Below are 22,680 nucleotides of genomic sequence, written 5' to 3' on the forward strand. Positions count from 1 at the left end.
TATTATCCAACATGGTTATTGCCTGGAGCTAGATTCCACACAATCCACCTCACCATCACACGCTTTCACAGGATCACATCATTCTCCTCAAACAGGAAGTACAGTCTTTACTAGTAAAAAGGGCAATAGAACAAGTTCCTATTCAACATCAAGGAACTAGCGTGTATTCCCTTACTTTCTCATACCCAACAAATATGGCTCATTAAGTCCCATCCTAGATCTCAGACCCTTAAACCATTGCATTATATTGAAACATTTTCATATGGTCACACTCCAAGATGTACTGCCCTTGCTATAACAGGACAAATTTCTATCAGCACTGGATGTAAGATGCAAATTTCTATATTCATATTCACCCAGTACACCGCAAATATCTCAGATTTGGCATAGAAGGGCAACATTACCAGTTCAAGGTACTCCCATGTGGGGCCACCACAGCACCAAGAGGGTTCACATAATGCCTAATGGCGCCAAGAAATTCGGGTGTACCCATACCTAGACGACTGGCTCATCAAAGCCAGCTCTCTCAAACAATGCCTCAGCCACATTCAAGCCATGATAGACTTGCTTCACCATTTAGGGTTCGCAATCAGTTTCCAAAAGTCGTATCTCACTCTCCTTCAAGTACAACTTTACCTTGGGGTCATAATCAATGACCAGTTAAGAACAGCTTACCCAAATTCAGCAAGAATACAGAACTTCCAAACACAGCTTATTCACTTTTTCCCCAGTCAACAAGTCACAGTAGAAATCATTATGAAACTTCTGGGAATGATGGCGTCTTGCATTGCAATCGTGCCACATTCACGTCTTCACAGGTGCTCATTGCAGGATTGTCTATCAGGCTAATGGTCGGGCACAGGGTCATCTACAGGACCTAGTGTTGGTAGACCATCTACCCTTTCGCTCTCTGCAGTGGTGGAACAAGGCCAACCTCTTGAGAGGGCGTCCATTTCTGGACCGTGTTCCATAGGTCATTCCGACAACGGATGCTTCCCCAACAGGATGGCGGGGTCATCTCCAAAACACAGACACCATGACAACTATGTTTTATCTGTATAAACGGGAGAGGAGGCACACTCACTACAGTTGTCTCTCCTTGCACAGACAGTTTGGCTCTGGGCCATTCCCTACAACATATACCTGTTAGTGGAACACCTCCCAGGATCACACAACAATTTTGCCAGCCGCCTCAGCAGGATGTGGCAACAAGTCCACGAGTGGGAACTCCACCGCAGAGTCCTCCAACTCTACTTCCAAAAGTGGAGATTTCCAAACATAGATCTGGTCCTTGAAGGTGAGCCTCACCACCTTAACTGTACAAAATGCCAGATGAACGATGTCACCGCATGGCACACCAAAGGGCCGTACAGTTTTGGCAAAACAAAGAGCACAGGTCTGCACTGCCTAAAAGTATATTTTTGAGAAGGGGAACCAAGATTTTTTTCCTAGGGACCCCCGTACAATGAACAGAAAAACATACGCAGATTAGACTGAGTAGCTGGACTGGTGCAAACCAGATTATGCAAGAAGGGCACCAAATGTGCCCTTCAAAGCAAGCCAGTGGCGTGGGGAGGCTACCCCTCCCCAGCCATGTAACACCTATTTCCAAGAGAAAGGGTGTTGCCTCCCTCTCCCACAGGAAATCCTTTGTTCTGCCTTCCCCTGCTTGAGCTGGTCAAGCAGCAGGAGGGCAGAAACCTGTCTGAGGGGCTGCCCTCAAACCCTGAAAGATTGGTAGGAGCAATACTGCTTAGAGCCCCCTTAGAGCCCCCAGAGTGCATGGAATCATAACACCAATATTGGCATTTGTATGGGGGTATGATTTCGACATGTTTGATACCATTATGTAGCTGGACCACAGGTGACATGTGGCCAGTACACAGGTAAAATGGCTCCCCCACACTGAAGTGCAGTGCATTGGAACTAGAAGAGTTCGTAGGGTCACCTCTGCACAATTCCGGGATGCCCTCACTCGCAGGCTCCTGCACACTACTCTCTGGCTAGTAGGGCATACCACAGGGGTGACTTACAGTGACCTGGTGCAGTGACCAGCAGTGAAAGGGTGCATGCACCTTTTCACACAGGCTGCAGTGGTAGGCCTGCAAATGTAGTTTGCATGGGCTCCCCTGGGTGGCATAATACATGCTGCAGCCCTTGGAGGACCCCTGGTGTACCAGTGACCTGGGTACCTAACTACCATATAATAGGGGCTTACAGGGTACATCAGTGTGCCAATTGTGTGGTGTAAAGAGTACCAAAGCAACCACATTTGGAGGAGAAACCACAATCACTGGGGTCCTGGTTAGCAGGATCCCAGTGAAGACAGTCGAAACACACTGATAAAGAGGCAAAAATGGTAGTAACCATGCCAAAAAGAGTGAATTTCCTACAAGCAGCAGTTCCATTGCATGGGCAGGGGCCTAGCTTCTCCAGAGAATAACATTGTTCATGGTATCCTAGCATTGGGGGTAAGTAATTAAAGTGAAACCTTGTTAGAATGAAGCCATGCCGATAGTTCTGTATGGATAACCGATAAGGTTGCAAACCTGTGTACGAGGGCGTTGAGCTATAAAGCACAACTGTGGCTATAAAAAAATGGAAAAAGGGCTGCAGAAGAAGGCTTGTGTTTTTTTCTCCTGAAAATGACATCAACAAAAGGGTTGTGATGCTAAAATCACCATTTCTACAGCTTTTAGGAACAGGCAGACTTGAATCAGAAAACCCTATTTTTTCAACACAATTTTGGCATTTTACTGGGACTTACCCCATTTTTACTATTTTTTGTGCTTTCAGCCTCCTTCCAGTTAGGGACAGAAATGGGTGTGAACCCAGTGCTGTATCCCAGACAGCTAAACATTTTTGAAGCGTAGTCATAATTCTGAATTCAGCAAGGGGTAATTTGTGTAGATCCTACAAGGGTTTCCTACAGAAAATAGCTGAAATAAAAAACAAAAATGAAATTGAGGTGGAAAAAAACATATTTTTCTCAATGTTTTACTCTGTAACTTTTCCCTGCGATGTCAGATTTTTATACCGTTACGTCTGCTGGACTCTTCTGGTTGTGGGGATATATAGGGCTTGTAGGATCATCAAGAACCCTAGGTACCCAGAGCCACTAAATGAGCTGCACCTTGCAATGGGTTTTCATTCTATACCGGGTATACTGCAAATCATTTGCTGAAATATAAAAAGTGAAAAATATGTATCAAGAAAACCTTTGTGTTTCCAAAATGAGCACAAGATAAGGTGTTGAGAAGCAGTGGTTATTTGCACATCTCTGAATTACAGGGTGCCCATACTAGCATGTGACTTACAGGGCATTTCTCAATTAGACATCCTTTTTTACACACTGTCTTACATTTGGAAGGAAAACATAAATGAAGAGAAAGACAAGGGGCAATAACACTTGTTTTGCTATTCTGTGTTCCCCCAAGTCTCCTGTAGGAAGTTGGCTCTGTATACACTATCTCAAAGTGAGAGTGCGCACAGAGTCCAGGGGTTCCCCTTTGAGGTTGATAGTAGCAAAATTAGATAATTCTAATGTTCTAATTTGTGGTAGTGTGGTCGAGCAGTAGGCTTATCAGAGGGTAGTGTTAAGCATTTGTTGTACACACACAGGCAATAAATGAGGAACACACACTCTTAACTCCAGGCCAGTAGTTTTTATATAGAAAAATATATTTTCTTAATTTATTTTAGAACCACATTTTCAAATTCAAGATTTGAAGTAAATACATAAAATGCATGGTACTCCACAAAGGTAAGTAAGGAACTTTGAATTAAAGCAGCAGTACACACAGTATAGGTTAAAATGGCAATAAGCTATTTTAAAAGTGTCAGTGCAAAAATCAACAGTTCCTGGGGGAGGTAAGTTAAGCACTTACAAGTTCGGTCTCGTGGGCATAGGCAGCCCACTGTTGGGGGCTTAAGGCAACCCCAAAGTCACCGCACCAGAAACACTGGGCCGGTCAGGTTCAGAGGTCAAAGGAGGGCCCAAAACACATAGGCACCTATGGAGAACAGAGGTGCTCTGGTTCCGGTCTGCTGGCAGGTAAGTACCTGCGTCCCCGGGGAGCAGACCAGGGGGGGGTTTGTAGAGCACTGGGGGGGACACAAACAGGCACACAAAACACACCCTCAGCGGCACAGGGGCAGCCGGGTGCAGTGTGCAAAGTTGGCATCTGGTTTGCTATAGAAAGCAGTGGAGGGACCCGGGGGTCACTTAGGCAGGCAGGGCACGGGGGGAGGGGAGGCTTCTCTGGCCAGCCACCAACTGGGCTAGGAAGAGGACCGCCTGCTTGTCACTCGTGCACTGGAGGTTGGTTCCTCTCGGTCATGGGGGCTGCGGGTGCAGTGCTTATTCCAGGCGTCGGGTTCCTTGTTACCAGGCAGTCGCAGTCAGGGGGAGCCTCTGGATCCTCTCTGCAGGTGTGGGGGTACAGGGGTTCGTGGATCCTCTCTGCAGGTGTCGCTGTGGGGGTACGGTGGGTTCGTCTCCGGTTACTCACGAGGACGCAGTCACCTGGGAATCCTCTCTGCAGTGTTGGTTCTCTGAAGCTTGAGCTGGGGTTTCTGGTGCAGTGTGAGAAGTCTCACGCTTCCGGCGGGAAGAGTGAGTTCTTTAAAAGTTGCTTCTTTGTTGCAAAGATGTTGCTGTTGTTGAACGATGCCTCTGTTGTCAGGAGTTTCTTGGTCCTTCGGGTTCAGGGCAGTCCTCTGAGTCTTCAGAGGTCGCTGGTCCCTGTCGGATGCGTCGCTGTGCAGGTTCTTGGAGTCTGGAGACAGGCTGATAGGGCTAGGGCTGGGGCCATCAGTTGTTGTTTCTGCAGGGCTTTCAGGTTAGCAGTCCTTCTTCTTGTTGGAGGTTGCAGGAATCTAATTTCCTGGGTTTTGGGTTGCCCCTAAATACTAAATTTAGGGGTGTGTTTAGGTCAGGAGAGCAGTAGCCAATGGCTACTGTCCTGGAGGGTGGCTACACCCTCTTTGTGCCTCCTCCCTGAAGGGAGGGGGCACATCCCTAATCCTATTGAGGCTGCCCTGACTTGTGGGTGACTCCTCCTTGTTTTTATCATTATCCTCTCCTGCCTTGCCGCCAAAAGTGGGGGCAGTGGCCGGAGGGGCAGGCATCTCCACTAGCTGGGATGCCCTGGGGTGCTGTAACAAAAGGCATGAGCCTTTGAGGCTCACCGCCAGGTGTTACAGTTCCTGCAGGGGGAGGTGAGCATCACCTCCACCCAGTACAGGCTTTGTTCCTGGCCACAGAGTGACAAAGGCACTCTCCCCATGTGGCCAGAAACTCACCTGGTTGTGGCAGGCTGGCAGAAACTGGTCAGCCTAGCACTAGGAGTCGGACTGGTATTCAGGGGGCATCTCTAAGATGCCCCCTGAGTGTATTTTACAACAAATCCCACACTGGCATCAGTGTGCATTTATTGTGCTGAGAAGTTTGATACCCAACTTCTCAGTTTTCAGTGTAGCCATTATGGAACTGTGGAGTTCATGTTTGACAAACTCCCAGACCATATACTCGTAAGGCTACCCTGCACTTACAATGTCTAAGGTTTTGCTTAGACACTGTAGGGGCATAGTGCTCATGCACATATGCCCCCACCTGTGGTATAGTGCACACTGCCTTAGTGCTGTAGGGCCTGCTAGAGGGGTGACTTCCCTATGCCACAGGCAGTGTGAGGTGGGCATGGCACTCTGAGGGGAGTGCCATGTTGACTTAGTCATTTTATCCCCACCAGCACACACAAGCTGTGAGGCAGTGTGCATGTGCTGAGTGAGTGGTCCCCAGGGTGGCATAACACATGCTGCAGCCCTTGGAGACCTTCCCTGGCATTAGGGCCCTTGGTACCAGGGGTACTATTTACAAGGGACTTATCCATGTGCCAGGGCTGTGCCAATTGTGGGAACAAAGTTACAGTTTAGGGAAAGAACACTGGTGCTGGGGCCTGGTTAGCAGGGTCCCAGCACACTTTCAATCATAACTGGCATCAACAAAAGGCAAAATGTCAGGGGGTAACAATGCGAAGGAAGACATTTTCTTACAGTGGCTTTATTACAAAAAGTTATGTTTTCAAAAACTATATCACTCACTTTCCTGAAAAAGCTAGACTCACCAACAACTAATCTGCACAGACTCAGCAATCACCAATGATATCCCACCAAAAAGAAAAAAGCATATTAGACATAAGACAACACAAATATTGTGCACAAATCTAAGGACCATTTCACACACAATCCTGCATTTAGGTCACGACCTACAAACATATCATTCATGCATGACAACAATACTCCTTTTGAGTAAATTTACTTACCTAAAACATGCAACTAAGCAAACCACAGGTCAACCACTGCCAAAATGAGCCACATCAAAAGAAGTAAAAGCTTTGAACTAGAACAAAAAAGAGAAATAAACTGTTATAATCACAAATGCAAACACTTTGCATCAAACAGTTAAATATTTTCCCTGGTGTCTAGTGGTCTCCGGGGGAGATGGACCTAAAAAAATACAAGGCCGATCTGCCCCCAAAGGGGGCAGAAACGGCATAAAATATTATGCCCCCCTGCACAAAAAACACACACAAAAAGAAAATTCCTGGTGCCTAGTGGATTCTGCCCCCAAGGGGGGCAGAACTGCCTAAGTGTTTGTACCCCTTGGGGTGGGGGCGACCCTAGCCCAAGGTGGATGCCACCCCCTTTCCCCCCAAACAAATAAAAACAGATCCCTGGTGCCATTGTGGCTTTTACCCACCCGGGAGCAGATAGGCTTAAAAATAATTCGCCCATCTGACCCCGGGGGGGCAGAAACTGTGTATATCATTATGCCCCCTGGGGGGAGCGGCCCTTGCCCAAGGAGCGGACCTCCCACACAATATACACACACGCACACAGAACAAATACCCTGGTGCCTAGTGGGCATTTCTGCTGCTTGATCGCATCGAGATCAGGCAGAAGGAATGCCAAAAGAGGCATTGAGGGAAAGGAAAACCGTTTCCTTTCCCCCAATGCCTCTTCTGTATCAATCCAGCCCCCCCCCCCCCCACACTTTGACATTTTACAACAAATCAGGGTAAAGGTTTTGCATTTATTGACCTTTAAGTCTAGCTCCTTCATGAAAGTCGTATAATCTTCGATCAAACTTTGCTGCGCTTGGCCTGTGCTGGCCGTGAGCACAGCTGCATCCACATAGGAGCATGGGAAGGGGATGGGTGGCAATTTATGGAGCATTTCTAGCTTTCCCCGCCAGGGCTGCTTCCACTCTATTAATATACAAGGTAAAAAGGAAGGGAGCAAGACTGCACCCCTGCTGTACACTGCCCCCCTCCACCCTACAATCTGATCTTAAAGGGGCATGTGCATTCTCCTTCCCGACTGAAGTCTTTCTCCTACAATAGTTTATTGGTTGCATGTTACTGTAGATACACATGCTCTGCATGCTCCTGCCCTCTAGTGTTGGACTTGGACAGTTGCGAGTTGTTTTTCTCCCAAAAAGTATTTTGAGTCACACTTTATGCTGTGACTCCTCCCTTGGCAAGCAATGCTCACGGGCACCCAGTCAATGTTAGATTATTTTTTCTGCTGTCTAGTTCGGTTATGCATGCTTGGTGCTCCAGTTTACAGCACCTAACATTCTGCCACTGCTTATAGAGGACTACCAATTTACAGTCAATGCAGAACATGTGTATCTACAGCAACACATGCCTGAACAGGACTAAGCCTTTTCTCAAGTTAGACTAGCTGTTTGTAGCCTTTACAAAGCACCATAAGGGCTAGCTATATCCAAAGCAGGTATTGCCAGATGGATAATCCAGTGCATTCAGACTTGCTTTCTAAAGGCCACAAATGCCCTCCCTGTTGCAGCCAGGGAACAGTGTACACAGATGAAGGCTGCAACTATGGCTTTCCTATGGGAACATTCCCTGTCTGACTTATGAAAGGCAACCACTTGGTCAAACATGCACGTGTTCACCAAACATGGCTGTGGGGGATATCCTCCCCAGACAACAGGCTTTGGTTTGGCAATTAGTTTTAAGGACCTTATTTTAGACACCTGTATGATTCAAATCCTAACCGCTGCTTATCGAGGAATACTGATTTATAGTCTGTGCAGAGCATTTGAACTACAGCAACACATGCTATGAACGGAAAATGTTACAGATCTATTCTTTTTTTTTTTTTTTTTTTTTTTTTTTTTTTTAATCTAGCTCCATCTGCTATACCTTTGTGCACCATACTCTCTACGTTCTACTCCATCCCACTATCACCTGCTGTGCGAAAAACAATTTAACATAGTGATTGTCCATCTACATTGCCAGCCAAGGGAAAATTCACTATTTACCTTGTGACTCGAAAGACTTATTTGAAGAAAAAAACAGTTGCTATTCTTCAAGCCCAACACTAGGTAACAGGAGTGTGTGGAGCATTTGTATCTACAGCACTACAAGCTAGAACCATACTCTTACAGGTTAAGAACTATTTTGCCAAGGACATGGAGAACTACACCATGATATGCATAGGTTTCCGTTCCTCTGTCTTTCTAGTGACATGCCTTCTATTCTCATTCTCCTCTTTAGTTTTGATCTCACTAAAACTGGCTCCATACCATGTTGTGTCCTGCAGGAAGCTGCATATAATTAGCTTCAGGGCTGGTTCCTGTACTTTTGAGTGGGAAAAGACGCTCTTGTCAGTTACCTTGCCTTCATATTCCTAAATTGGAGGTGCTTTTCTTTATTTTTGCTTTGTAAGTGTTTCAAGTAAAAATAGGCGATGTAGTTGCATGCAAACAATTCATTGTGTGCATGTGGCAAGTGTCATTGACATAGTTCTTCCCTGCCTAGATTTACAAGCTTAAATTGGAAATACTGTCTAGTTTATTCTTGCTATAGGCTGAATATCCAACCTCTTTGTCACTATAAGAGCAAACCTTTAAGCTGGTATTGCAGTTTGATGAACTGTGTTAAGCTGTAACGAAAGAGTTATGTGATGTGGCAGAGTTCAAAGGAATAATTTATCTTATGTTCAAAATATTATGTTCGATGGCATCTGTCGCTGTAGATACGCATGTTCTGCAATAGCTCGCCATCTGGTGTTGGGCTGGAGTGTTACAAGTTGTTTTTCTTCGAAGAAGTCTTTCGAGTCACGGGACCGAGTGACTCCTCCTTTTGTCTCCATTGCGCATGGGCGTCGACTCTATCCTCGATTGTTTTTTTTCCGCCATCGGGTTCGGACGTGTTCCTGTCGCTCCGAGTTTCGGAACGGACAATTAGCTAATTTCGGAAGATTTTCGTCGGTATTGTTGCGTTCGGGATCGGCGTACTTACATTCAACACCGCATCGAAGATCGAAGAGCTCCGGTGCCCTTCGGGGTAGTTTTTTCGATCCTCCGTCGGGGCCTGGTCGGCCCGACCGCGTGCTGAAGAACGCCGATGGAACGGACCCCGTTTCGTTTCTGCCCCAAATGCCACAATAAATACCCCTACACAGACCAACACTTGGTCTGCAACCTGTGCCTGTCACCTGAGCACAGCGAAGACACCTGCAAGGCCTGTCGTGCGTTCCGGTCCCGAAAAACACTCCGAGACCGTCGAGCCAGAAGACTTCAGATGGCGTCCGCACCGACAGCCCAACGGGAGTTCGAGGAACAGGAAGAGGAAGGTACCTTCTCGATCCAAGACTCCGACTCCGAAGGATTCGACGATACACAAACCGTGAGTAAGACGTCGAAAACCACACAGAGACACATTTACAAGGCCCAGGGGACGCCACTGCCACCAGGCCATGGCTCGACCCATAAATTCGGTGACCGACCATCGGCACCGAAAAAGGCCCAAACAGTGCCGAGATCGTCCGACTCCGGTCGAGACACCGGCACGCAGCCTTCTCGGGACCGAGAAAGTGCTGGAGACAAGCCTCGACACCGAGATGCCGGTGCCGACACGGCTCGACGCCGAGACAGCGGCACCGAAACAGATCGACGCCGAGAGGTTTCGGCCCCGAAAAAGAAAAGAGTCACCTCGGAGCCGAAAAAACACGCAGACAGGGTTTCGATGCCGAAACAAACTGCAAGCGACCCAGCTTCAGGCTCTTATACAGAAGAGCACTCGCTAACCTCCCAAATGCAGAAGCATAGGTTTGAGGAAGAGCTGCAAGCAACTGATGTGGACCATACGCAAAAGCGTATCTTCATACAGCAGGGGACAGGAAAAATAAGCACCCTTCCCCCCATTAGGAGAAAGAGAAGGTTGGAGTTCCAGACGGAACAGACACCACAACCAAAAGTGGTGAAAAGAGTTACCCCACCACCCTCTCCTCCGCCTGTGATTAACGTCTCACCAGCACAAACTCCATCACACTCCCCAGCTCACACCACCATGAGCCAGGGTGACCAAGATCAGGACGCATGGGACCTATACGACGCCCCAGTGTCAGATAACAGTCCGGAGGCATACCCTGCGAAGCCATCTCCACCAGAAGACAGCACCGCGTACTCTCAAGTGGTGGCTAGAGCAGCACAATTTCACCACGTAAGCCTCCACTCAGAACAGGTCGAGGATGATTTCTTATTCAACACACTCTCCTCCACCCACAGCTCATACCAAAGCCTGCCTATGCTCCCTGGTATGCTCCGCCACGCAAAAGACATTTTTAAGGAGCCGGTTAAAAGTAGGTCAATCACACCAAGGGTAGAAAAAAAGTATAAGCCGCCTCCTACGGACCCGGTTTTCATCACTACACAGCTGCCACCAGACTCTGTCGTTGTAGGAGCAGCTAGGAAAAGGGCCAACTCTCACACATCTGGAGATGCACCACCCCCAGATAAAGAAAGCCGCAAGTTTGATGCAGCTGGTAAAAGAGTCGCAGCACAAGCTGCAAACCAGTGGCGCATCGCGAACTCCCAGGCACTACTTGCGCGCTATGACAGAGCCCACTGGGACGAGATGCAACATCTCATTGAACATCTGCCCAAGGACTTACAAAATAGGGCAAAACAAGTGGTTGAGGAGGGACAGGCCATCTCTAACAACCAGATCCGCTCCTCCATGGACGCTGCAGATACAGCTGCACGGGCAATTAATACATCTGTAACTATCAGAAGGCATGCATGGCTCCGAACGTCTGGATTTAAACCAGAGATTCAACAAGCAGTTCTCAATATGCCTTTTAATGAAAAAGAACTGTTCGGTCCAGAAGTGGACACAGCGATTGAGAAACTCAAAAAAGATACGGACACTGCCAAAGCCATGGGCGCACTCTACTCCCCGCAGAGCAGAGGGAATTACAGCTCATTCCGTAAAACGCCCTTTCGAGGGGGGTTTCGGGGTCAAAGCACACAAGCCAGCACCTCACAAGCCACACCGTCCAGTTACCAAGGACAGTATAGAGGAGGTTTTCGGGGACAATATAAAGGAGGGCAATTCCCTAGAAATAGAGGAAGATTCCAAAGCCCCAAAACCCCTACTACTAAACAGTGACTCACATGTCCCTCACCCCCTCCACACAACACCAGTGGGGGGACGAATAGGTCATTATTACAGAGCATGGGAGAAAATCACTACAGACACTTGGGTTCTAGCAATTATCCAACATGGTTATTGCATAGAATTTCTACAATTCCCTCCAAACATACCACCAAAAGCACAAAATTTAACAACACACCATTCCAATCTCCTGGAGATAGAAGTGCAGGCACTATTGCAAAAGAATGCAATCGAATTAGTGCCAAACACACAAATAAACACAGGAGTTTACTCACTGTACTTTCTGATACCAAAGAAGGACAAAACACTGAGACCAATCCTAGACCTCAGAGTAGTGAACACTTTCATCAAGTCAGACCACTTCCACATGGTCACACTACAAGAAGTATTGCCATTGCTAAAGCTGCACGACTACATGGCAACTTTAGACCTCAAGGATGCTTATTTCCATATACCAATACACCCATCGCACAGGAAATACCTAAGGTTTGTATTCAAAGGAATACATTACCAATTCAAGGTACTGCCTTTCGGATTAACAACCGCACCAAGAGTCTTTACCAAATGTCTAGCGGTAGTCGCAGCACACATAAGAAGGCAGCAGATACATGTGTTCCCATATCTAGACGACTGGCTAATCAAGGCCCATTCGTTAATAGAGTGCTCAAATCACACAAATCATATCATACAAACCCTCTTCAAACTAGGGTTCACCGTCAATTTCACAAAATCCAAAATTCTGCCACGCAAGGTACAACAATACCTGGGAGCCATAATAGACACATCAAAAGGAGTAGCCACTCCAAGTCCACAAAGAATTCAAAATTTCAACACCATCATACAACGCATGTATCCAACACAAAAGATACAAGCAAAGATGGTATTACAACTCCTAGGCATGATGTCATCATGCATAGCCATTGTCCCAAACGCAAGACTGCACATGAGGCCCTTACAGCAATGCCTAGCATCACAGTGGTCTCAAGCACAGGGTCACCTTCTAGATCTGGTGTTAATAGACCGCCAAACTTACCTCTCGCTTCTGTGGTGGAACAACATAAATTTAAACAAGGGGCGGCCTTTCCAAGACCCAGTGCCACAATACGTAATAACAACAGATGCTTCCATGACAGGGTGGGGAGCACACCTCGATCAACACAGCATACAAGGACAATGGAACGTACATCAAACAAAACTGCATATCAATCACCTAGAACTTCTAGCAGTTTTTCAAGCACTAAAAGCTTTCCAACCAATAATAGTTCACAAATACATTCTCGTCAAAACAGACAACATGACAACAATGTATTATCTAAACAAGCAGGGGGGGACGCACTCCACGCAGTTAAGCCTGCTAGCACAAAAAATTTGGCATTGGGCAATTCACAACCAAATTCGCCTAATTGCACAGTTTATACCAGGGATACAAAATCAACTCGCAGACAATCTCTCTCGAGATCACCAACAGGTCCACGAATGGGAAATTCACCCCCAAATTCTGAACACTTATTTCAAACTCTGGGGAACACCTCAGATAGACTTGTTTGCGACAAGGGAGAACGCAAAATGCCAAAACTTCGCATCCAGATACCCACACAAACAATCCCAAGGCAATGCCCTATGGATGAACTGGTCAGGGATATTTGCTTACGCTTTTCCTCCTCTCCCTCTCCTTCCTTACCTGGTAAACAAACTCAGTCAAAGCAAACTCAAACTCATATTGATAGCACCAACTTGGGCAAGGCAACCCTGGTACACAACGCTGCTAGACCTATCAGTGGTACCCTGCATCAAATTGCCCAACAGGCCAGATCTGTTGACACAGCACAACCAAAAGATCAGACACCCAGATCCAGCATCGCTGAATCTAGCAATCTGGCTCCTGAAATCCTAGAATTCGGGCACTTACAACTTACCCAAGAATGTATGGAAGTCATAAAACAAGCCAGAAGGCCATCCACCAGGCACTGCTATGCAAGTAAATGGAAGAGGTTTGTTTGCTACTGCCATATTAATCAAATACAACCATTACACACAACTCCAGAACAGGTAGTGGGTTACTTGCTTCACTTACAAAAATCTAACCTAGCTTTCTCTTCCATTAAGATTCACCTTGCAGCAATATCTGCATACCTGCAAACTACCTATTCAACTTCCCTATATAGGATACCAGTCATTAAAGCATTCATGGAGGGCCTTAGGAGAATTATACCACCAAGAACACCACCTGTTCCTTCATGGAACCTAAATGTTGTCCTAACTAGACTTATGGGTCCACCTTTTGAACCCATGCACTCCTGCGACATACAGTTCCTAACCTGGAAGGTGGCATTTCTCATCGCCATTACTTCCCTAAGAAGAGTAAGCGAGATTCAGGCGTTTACTATACAGGAACCTTTTATACAACTACACAAAAATAAAGTCGTCCTAAGAACCAATCCTAAATTTTTGCCAAAGGTTATTTCACCGTTCCATCTAAATCAAACAGTGGAACTTCCAGTGTTCTTTCCACAGCCAGATACCGTAGCTGAAAGGGCACTACATACATTAGATGTCAAAAGAGCATTAATGTATTACATTGACAGAACAAAAAACATCAGAAAGACTAAACAACTCTTTATTGCATTTCAAAAACCTCACGCAGGAAACCCAATTTCAAAACAAGGTATAGCCAGATGGATAGTTAAATGCATCCAAATCTGCTACCTTAAAGCTAAACGACAGCTGCCCATTACACCAAGGGCACACTCAACCAGAAAGAAAGGTGCTACCATGGCCTTTCTAGGAAACATCCCAATGCAAGAAATATGTAAGGCAGCCACATGGTCTACGCCTCACACATTCACCAAGCACTACTGTGTAGACGTGTTATCCGCACAACAAGCCACAGTAGGTCAAGCCGTATTAAGGACATTATTTCAGACTACTTCCACTCCTACAGGCTGATCCACCGCTTTTGGGGAAATAACTGCTTACTAGTCTATGCAGAACATGCGTATCTACAGCGACAGATGCCATCGAACTGAAAATGTCACTTACCCAGTGTACATCTGTTCGTGGCATCAGTCGCAGTAGATTCGCATGTGCCCACCCGCCTCCCCGGGAGCCTGTAGCAGTTTAGAAGTTACCTTCAATTATTTATATATGTATCATCTCAACCTTAAATAGGTGCATACTTAGTCACTCCATTGCATGGGCACTATTACTACAATTCAACTCCTACCTCACCCTCTGCGGGGAAAAACAATCGAGGATAGAGTCGACGCCCATGCGCAATGGAGACAAAAGGAGGAGTCACTCGGTCCCGTGACTCGAAAGACTTCTTCGAAGAAAAACAACTTGTAACACTCCGGCCCAACACCAGATAGCGAGCTATTGCAGAACATGCGAATCTACTGCGACTGATGCCACGAACAGATGTACACTGGGTAAGTGACATTTTCATTATGTTCTCCTTGCAGGCACCTTTATAAAATCTTGGACAGCTGCAAACAGCTGACGGTGGCTCAAGGGGGTGGCGAGGAGGAGTCCACTGGGATGGTGACCATCATAACTGCTTTTCAGTTGGATGATGCCAGCACATTTTCTGCACCCATGCAGGTTAGTATTGTTTTTTAATTGCATGGTATTGTAATGTACTAAAAGGTAATATTGAAATATAGCGTCCTTACAGGGCTTTTGCATATGTATGGTGATTGGTGTGTTAATCCCTAGTGAATGATCTTAGTAGTGCTCAGTCTAAATTGGCAGCTGTGGAAGGCACTGTTTTTTAAAACAATATTGACTGGAATATGCAAATTTACAGTTTTAATCCAACTCAGTGTTTGCAACTTCATTAGGTCTCAGTCTACCACACAGTGCAGCTGTCTGGTTTGCTAAAGACAACTTGGGAACTTACAAAAAGTTTACCTAGAAACGCATCCCGTTTGTTGACTACCATTGGCTATGTTGTTTGTAACTCTCACTTTCTGGCTTTCCATTTGCTGGCTTTATTTGCTTTGGTTTTTTTTTTTATCCTTCCACAGACGCACTTTTTGTTTACAGGCCTTTAAATCTTGTTCTTATCTCGTCACATTTGCTGTACATTCAAAGACTGAGCTCAAATGTCAGATGCTGTCTTCCAGGGGTGCTTGTTTACTTTTCTTTCTCCAACTTCAAAATGAGAGGATTATGTGACAATCTTTTTGGATACTGGGGGTAGGAAAGAGTTTTTTTTTTTTTTTCTAGCCCACAACCGTATTTAAATGAATATCTCAGAATTATGAACGCACAAATTATACACATTTTTAATTTACAAAGTGTGCTGGAAACCAATACTTTAATATGGTTAAAATGAATCATTGAACTAGATGATGCAATTTCCACACATTTTCATCTGTGCACGGTACAGTTTTATTAGGAAAACTGTATGTCTGTGCAAATGTAATGGTCATTTTTCAGCTTGAATCCTTTTCTGGATTCACATACCTTGCTTTATTCCGCCATCTAGTAGTTTGGTTCAGAATAGTCCTTCTTTCTTGTTTGTTTTGTTTTTTGTGGCATTGTCAACTTCCATTTGTGGTGGTAGGTCTGTCCCCTTTGTGACATCAGACAGTGCCCCCGATGTTCTTGTATGTAGCAGCCATCTTCAGATTCTCTGCTCCTCCATTAGGTCTGGAAGGAACGGAAGAGCTCAGAAAGTTCTTTGAAAAATTTAGAAGTTTTCACCAGAAAATAGAGTTGCTGAAAGACTGCGAAGCAGAGAAAAGGGGCTCTTCTAGACTGACCTTCCCGGGTGGGGGTTCTCATCGAAACCAGCCATGTGTTTGGAGATTGAGGACTGGTAAGGGACATGGAAAATATCCCTGTTAAATTCTGTCCCAGCTGCCTCCTCAAATTCTCGCAAAGAGGCCCTCGCGAGGTTTGTAGCCTCTGAATTCCGAAGGATCATCCAGGTGACGATTTCGAAGCCTGCACAACATTTGTGCCTAAGACTCTGAGGGCACGTCGTAGATGGAGACTAGAGCAACACCCCATGGCCACCCAAATATCACAGGTATGTTTGAGGGGAGTTACGCCTGTCGAGTGACATGACTACAACGTTGAGGAGGCAGAAATTGCACAAGGCGGGGAGTCCGACACCGAGATATATGCTTCGGACACCAAGGAAAAAACAGGCGGTGAAGAAGGCAACGTTGGATGCTGAAATGAGAATGTAGAAGGTAACAAAGGTGCCAAAAGGCACCAAACCCTCAGCCTCTGTGCTGAACAGGTTGTCCAAAGGCCAGCCCAAGACGAAAGAGGCCCATGGGTCCCCAGAGGGTGGGGTTGAGGGGGGGGGCTGGATGGGCATGGTTACCAACACCATACAACCCTCAATGTCTAACAGTGTGAGAGGGGTCGAGGGAGCTGACAAAAATATCGACAAAACTGCTGTCACTAAGGTGGAGATTTTAATTGAGCCTCAATCCCGCAAGAGGTAGAGAAGAAGAGAAGATTGAAGCCGAGATGGCAGCACTCCTTCAAAAGAAACATGAATTCAACGAGTCTCTAAAAGAATTCCATATTCCAACAAAACGGTCAACAACCCTCAACTGTGAAGATGACCAGTCCGCATTGGAAGCTCCAGCATAACTGAAGCCACAGGAAGAATAACCCAAGGAAGAATTTTTATTCAGAGATACTGAAGGAGCAAGGAGCTTTGAAGACCTGTCATGTTTCAAATTAGAAACAGACTCCCAGAAGGAGGGGTTGACAAATACCCCACGAGGCCATCACCTCCTGACGACCTTTCCATGTTTACCAGCCTTATCAAAGGCCTGCCAACACCTATGGGTACCACTAAAAGAGGAAAAAGGAGAGTTGTGCTTTCTTTTAGAGACACTGATGAATGCTCACAAAAGTAATTTTTACCTACCAATGCCACCAAGTAACCTGGACCCCAGGGTAAGGAGGCGTTTGGAGAATCTGCAGAAACCAAGGCAGAAACACATAGAATGGGGAGAAAATATAAACCCTCTTCACAAGATCCAAGGTACCTACAAGGCAATGCACCAGCAGACTTTATTATGGTCTTCACTGCCAGGAAAAGAAATGCCCCCTGCCTCATTGGACCCCTACTCAAAAAGGAGAATAAACGCTTAGATATGGTAGGAAGATGGAAAAAGAGGCAGCTACACAGTGACTTATTGCAAATCCCAATGCTTTATTAATTCCATATGGCCATCAACAGTGGGATGATATGGAATCTGTCATGCAACACCTTCCCGAAGAATACAAAAGAGAGCTAAGGCAATCATGCGGGAAGAAACCAGCATCGCAAACGCCTGCCTTAAATCGGCTCTAGATGCCGCCGATACTATCATCAGGAAGATATACACTGGTACTGCCTTAAGGAATTATGCTTGGCTTAAGGTTTAAACCAGAGGTGCATGCATCAGTCATAAACATGTCGTTCACAGGAAACACCCTATTTGGCCAAGCAGTAGGAGAGTCCTTGCAACAAATCAAGGACAACGACACATCTAAGGCCATTGGAGCCCTACAATTCAGAGGCTCATTCAGAGGTGAAGGCAACCCACCAACGAGGTAAACCGGTAGAGCACAGTTTCCTCAGAGCCAACAACAACCACAGAGCAGTTCCCTCCATTGTGCACACCAACTGCCTTAACAACGGCAACACCCTGCAAGATACTCCTTTTGAGCAAGAGGGAAAGGAAGGGAACAAACACCCAAGGGGAGGAACAGCAAACGAGTGACCCAACACTCAAATCAGGCCCGACATTATATCAGTGGGAGGCAGAGTAAGACATTTCCTAAGGGAGTGGGAACAAACAACATCAGACAAGTGGGTTTTAAATGTGATACATCACGGTTATTGCATAGAATTATTAAAGAAACCCCTCAAAGACCACCACAACAAAAGAGGTTTAGAGAAGAACTCACAAAATTAAGGTAAAAGGTGAAAGAACTATTGCAAAAGAACGCTATTGAGAAGGTGCCTCATGGGAAAAGATACAATGGAAACTACTCACCTTATTTTCTTGTCCCTAAACAAGACCTAACTGGGACCAGTTTCTAGACCTCAGATTCCTAAACAAGTTCATTCGAACTCAACACTTCAAAATTACCACACTTCAAGGATTCATCCCTCTCTTACAGCAAGGGTACTACATGGCAACCCTAGATCTCGGGACGCCTACCTTCATATCTCCATTAATCAAAGACACAAAAAATATCCGATTTGTACTAGATAAAGTTAATTACCATGTCAATGTGCTTTCTTCCAGCATAAAATCAGCACCATGTGTCTTCAAAAATATGCTTCGCTGCTGTAGAAGCTTACTTACGGAATATCTGGACGATTGGCTGGTAAAGTCAAAGATAAAACAGAAATGCAAAAGAAACATTCAGACCGTAATATCAACAATGGAACAACAGGGGTTTTCCATTAATCACAAAAAATCATCCCCCTAGCCAGACTAAGAGAATATCTTCTTGGGTGCTACCTTAAACTCAAAAACCACAAGAGCATACCCTATCCCAAGGAGAATAGAAGCAATGGCAAACCAACTTTGCCTCTACCAGAAAGGGGAGTCTGTGACAGTGAGGGCAGTCTTGAAACTGTTGGGCTTGATGGCATCATGCATACCACGAATAACACATGCAATACTGCACATGCAACCCTTCCAAGAATGGATCTGCAACAAGTGGTCACAAGCCACTGGGAGTTGGGAGGATCTTGTGGTTGTCATAGCAAGGATACAAAAGGAGCACTATGGTGGAGATCAAAACAAGTAACCCTAGGGAAATCATTCAAGACACCAACCCCTACACTGACCATCACATCAGATGCATCTCACAATGGGTGGGGAGCACAGTGCGGGAGCTTAAAAATACGAGGACCGTGGAGCAAAGCGGATGTGTTAAAACACATCAGCTTTCTCGAGATGAATAAAGTGCGGCTAGCTCTGAAGGCCTTCCAAATTCACTTCAGGGGAAAAAAATACTGATACAGACAACACAGTTACTGTGTTCTACCTGAACCAGCCGGGAGGCACAAAGTCATACATGTTGGGCAAACAAGTGCAAAACATTTGGAATTGGGCAATTTTGAACAGAAACAGCCTTTTCACTAACCGGAAAAGAAAAAAACAGAGGCTGACAGACTTGGCACACAGGAAAGCAGTTCACGCTAATGGGAACTGAAACAAGAAACAATAGAAAAGATATTCAGGATCTTGGGAAAATCAGCAATAGGCCTGTTAGCAACAGCAGAGAATACCAAATGCCAGCACTTCACCTCAAGGTTTCCACACCACCAGTCATAAGGGAATGAATGCCTTGTCATTAAAATGGTCTGAGAGTGATTTGCTTACGTCTTTCCACCAATCCCACTAATACAGAAAGTACTTGAGAAAGACAAAAGCCGGGGACGAACCTCATCCTCATCGCTCCAAAATGGGCCAGACAGAATTGATACTCCGACCTGCTAGAAATGTCCAGAGGACAAATGATAAAAATGAAGATAAGGAAGGACCTGCTAACAATGCAGGGGGGTCGTGGGGGTTAAGGCATACCATCGAGAACAATCAACACTCAGTCTGGCGATATGGTTCTGAATACATAGTTTGGACAGCTAAATCTAATAACAATAAGAATGGAAATTCTTAGGGAGACAAGAAAGCCTAGCACAAGATCATGCTACTCAGCAAAGTGCAAAAGATATATTCACTGGTGTGCAAAAAACAAAATGGAAACAAATACAACACTGTGGACACTGTTAACATACTTCACTCATCTATTAGATAGTGGGTTAACCTACTCATCATTAAAGGTACACCTAGCAGCAATAATGGCATCCACCAGGGGTACCTCATGTGATAGTTCTTTCACTTCACCAGTAATGAAGAGACTTTTAGAAAGATCAAAAGAATTGCACCACCAAGATCACTTCCACCTCCTATGTGGAAACTAAACACACTATTAACATCATTAATGGCAGAACCATTTGAACCTATGCACAATACAGATCTCAGATCACACACAATTAACACTACCCTAATTGCTATAACTTCACTACAAAGAGACAGTGAGTTGCAGCCTTCAACAACACAGGAACCACACTTGCAAATACATGAGGACAAGGTAGTCCTTCGAACCAACCCACAAAACCTACTAAAGGTAGTGAGCAGTTTCTATGTTAAAGCATACAACTTTCAAGGAACCGCAAACAAAAACTGAAAGAGCCCTACACACGTTGGATGTAAGAGGGTCCTTAATATATTATCTGCAAAAGACCAAACATTTCCACAAAGGCAACCAACTACTTGTATCCTTCGCAGGAGCAACCAAGGGGTTGCTGTAGGATCTTTCTGACCTAGTTACCCCCACTTTTTGCCTGGTGTAAGTGTGTTTTGACTATAGTACACTGGAATCATGCTAACCAGGATCCCAGAGTCGGTGTTCTCTCACCTAAAATTGGTTGGTAAGTACTTCAACACTCCACAATTGGCATACTGGTGTACCCCAGTACGTTCCTGTTATATAGTACCTAGGTACCCAGGGCATAGGTACATCAGGGCTCTCTCATGGGCTGCAGCTTGTATTGTGCTACCCATGGAGGCAATGCAAACGGTGTCTGCAGGCCTGCCTTTGCAGCCTGTGTGAAATGATGCATGCACCATTCACCCCCAGATATAAGGTTCCCCTTTTATTGTGATTACTGCACTCTGACCCTATAAGTCACCCCTAAGGTAGGCCCTTCAACCTAAGGGCAAGGTGCATGGGTCTAAGTGTGTGGGTACCCCTGCATGATCAGAGGTACTCCTACAAACCCCGATTCCATTTTCTGGGCTTTTTAAGTGCCAGGAAGCCATTTTAAGTTATGTTGTGGACACTTGCCTTCACGAGATGTGCAACTACATAATGGCTTCACCAAACCTAGCCATGTTTGGTATCAAACATGTTGACATCATGCAAGTACATTGATTCCAGTGTTAGTTGCATGATACCGTGTACTTTGGGAGTCCCTTAGCGGATCCCCCGTGTCAGCCTGTACAGCCTTGCAGGGTCTGCATGCAAGCCAGTGCTGCCGCTGACCCCAGACACTGTTCTGCCTGCCTGGTGCTGAGCTTAACTCAGACAGGGGAAGGTAGGACAAAGGACTTCCTGTAGAGGAGTGGTGTTACCACCTCTCCTTTAGAAATAAGCGTGTCTGGGCTAGGGTGGGGTGTGCTCCTGAGCACCACTAGACTGCTTTGAAGGGTTTATTAGGTGCTCTCCTTGCAAAACTGTTTTCTTCCAGTGCAGGGGCCCCCAGGTGACTGCTCTGGCTCGAAACAAAGAACATGGGAATGAGCCCTCCCCAAAAGCCCAGAGCTCTGCCAGGTGGCCACTTGATTCTGCTATCTTTGAAAAAAGATGAGCAGAGGCCCCTGGGGGCATCTGACTGGTCAGTCCAGTAAGTAGTGCCCCTGTCTCCTCCCCCCCCCCCCTCCTCCCTCCTTAGGTGGGTCATTGCAGTAGTCGTCCAACCCCCTTCCTGGGTTACTTAAGTGCTCCCCTGAGGCTTGGACCCCAGATTCGTCTGCAAGATTCTTCTTCAAGACACTTCTGACTGCAAATGGTTGGAAGTCTCCTACTGCAACTTTGTCTCTGGGTATTGCAAGGACTCTGCAACTTCTGTGGCCATGCATCCTCCGGAGTCGCAAGGATTCCTAGTACTTCCCCAGTCCTTAGGATTCTTGAGTATTAGTCTTGTCTGGTTCTATTGTTTATCTCCCATTTTCTTTAGTATAGTCAGCCTCCTACAGTCATTGGTATCAAAGGTAACAACATCAAGATGGATAGTAGAGGCAATACAAATACAAGCATGTTACTCAAAGATAGGGTTGATACTACTCACACACCCTAGGGCACACTTCAAGAAAAAAAGGCACAACACTGGTGTTTCTAGCATATGTGCCTATATAGACAGTCTGTGCAGCAGCAACTTTGACACACCCTCACATGTTCACTAAACTCTATTGTGTGGACATTCAAATGAACAAAGAGGCACAGGTGAGACAAAAAGTACTTCAATACCTGTTTGCAAACACTACCTCGCTTCATCCCATGCAACTCAGGAGGGTTACGGCTATATAATCTAATGCAAAGCATGTGAATCCAGAAAAGGATTCATGCTGCAAAACGAAATAGTTACTTATCTGTAGGA

At 45.8% G+C, this 22,680-nt stretch overlaps 1 protein-coding gene across 1 annotated transcript in view; it reads left to right on the forward strand.

Annotated features, from left to right (window-relative positions):
• The window catches only part of SMG5 (SMG5 nonsense mediated mRNA decay factor), a 344,692-nt gene that overhangs the window by 238,322 nt on the left and 83,690 nt on the right, over positions 1-22,680 (forward strand). Inside the window, exon 21 of the mRNA XM_069218000.1 lies at positions 14,948-15,086. Coding sequence (XP_069074101.1) covers positions 14,948-15,086 — 139 coding nt within the window. The remainder of the gene's footprint in view (positions 1-14,947; positions 15,087-22,680) is intronic.

Source organism: Pleurodeles waltl, chromosome 12 (assembly GCF_031143425.1).
Source record: "Pleurodeles waltl isolate 20211129_DDA chromosome 12, aPleWal1.hap1.20221129, whole genome shotgun sequence".
Taxonomy (NCBI): Eukaryota; Metazoa; Chordata; class Amphibia; order Caudata; family Salamandridae; genus Pleurodeles; species Pleurodeles waltl.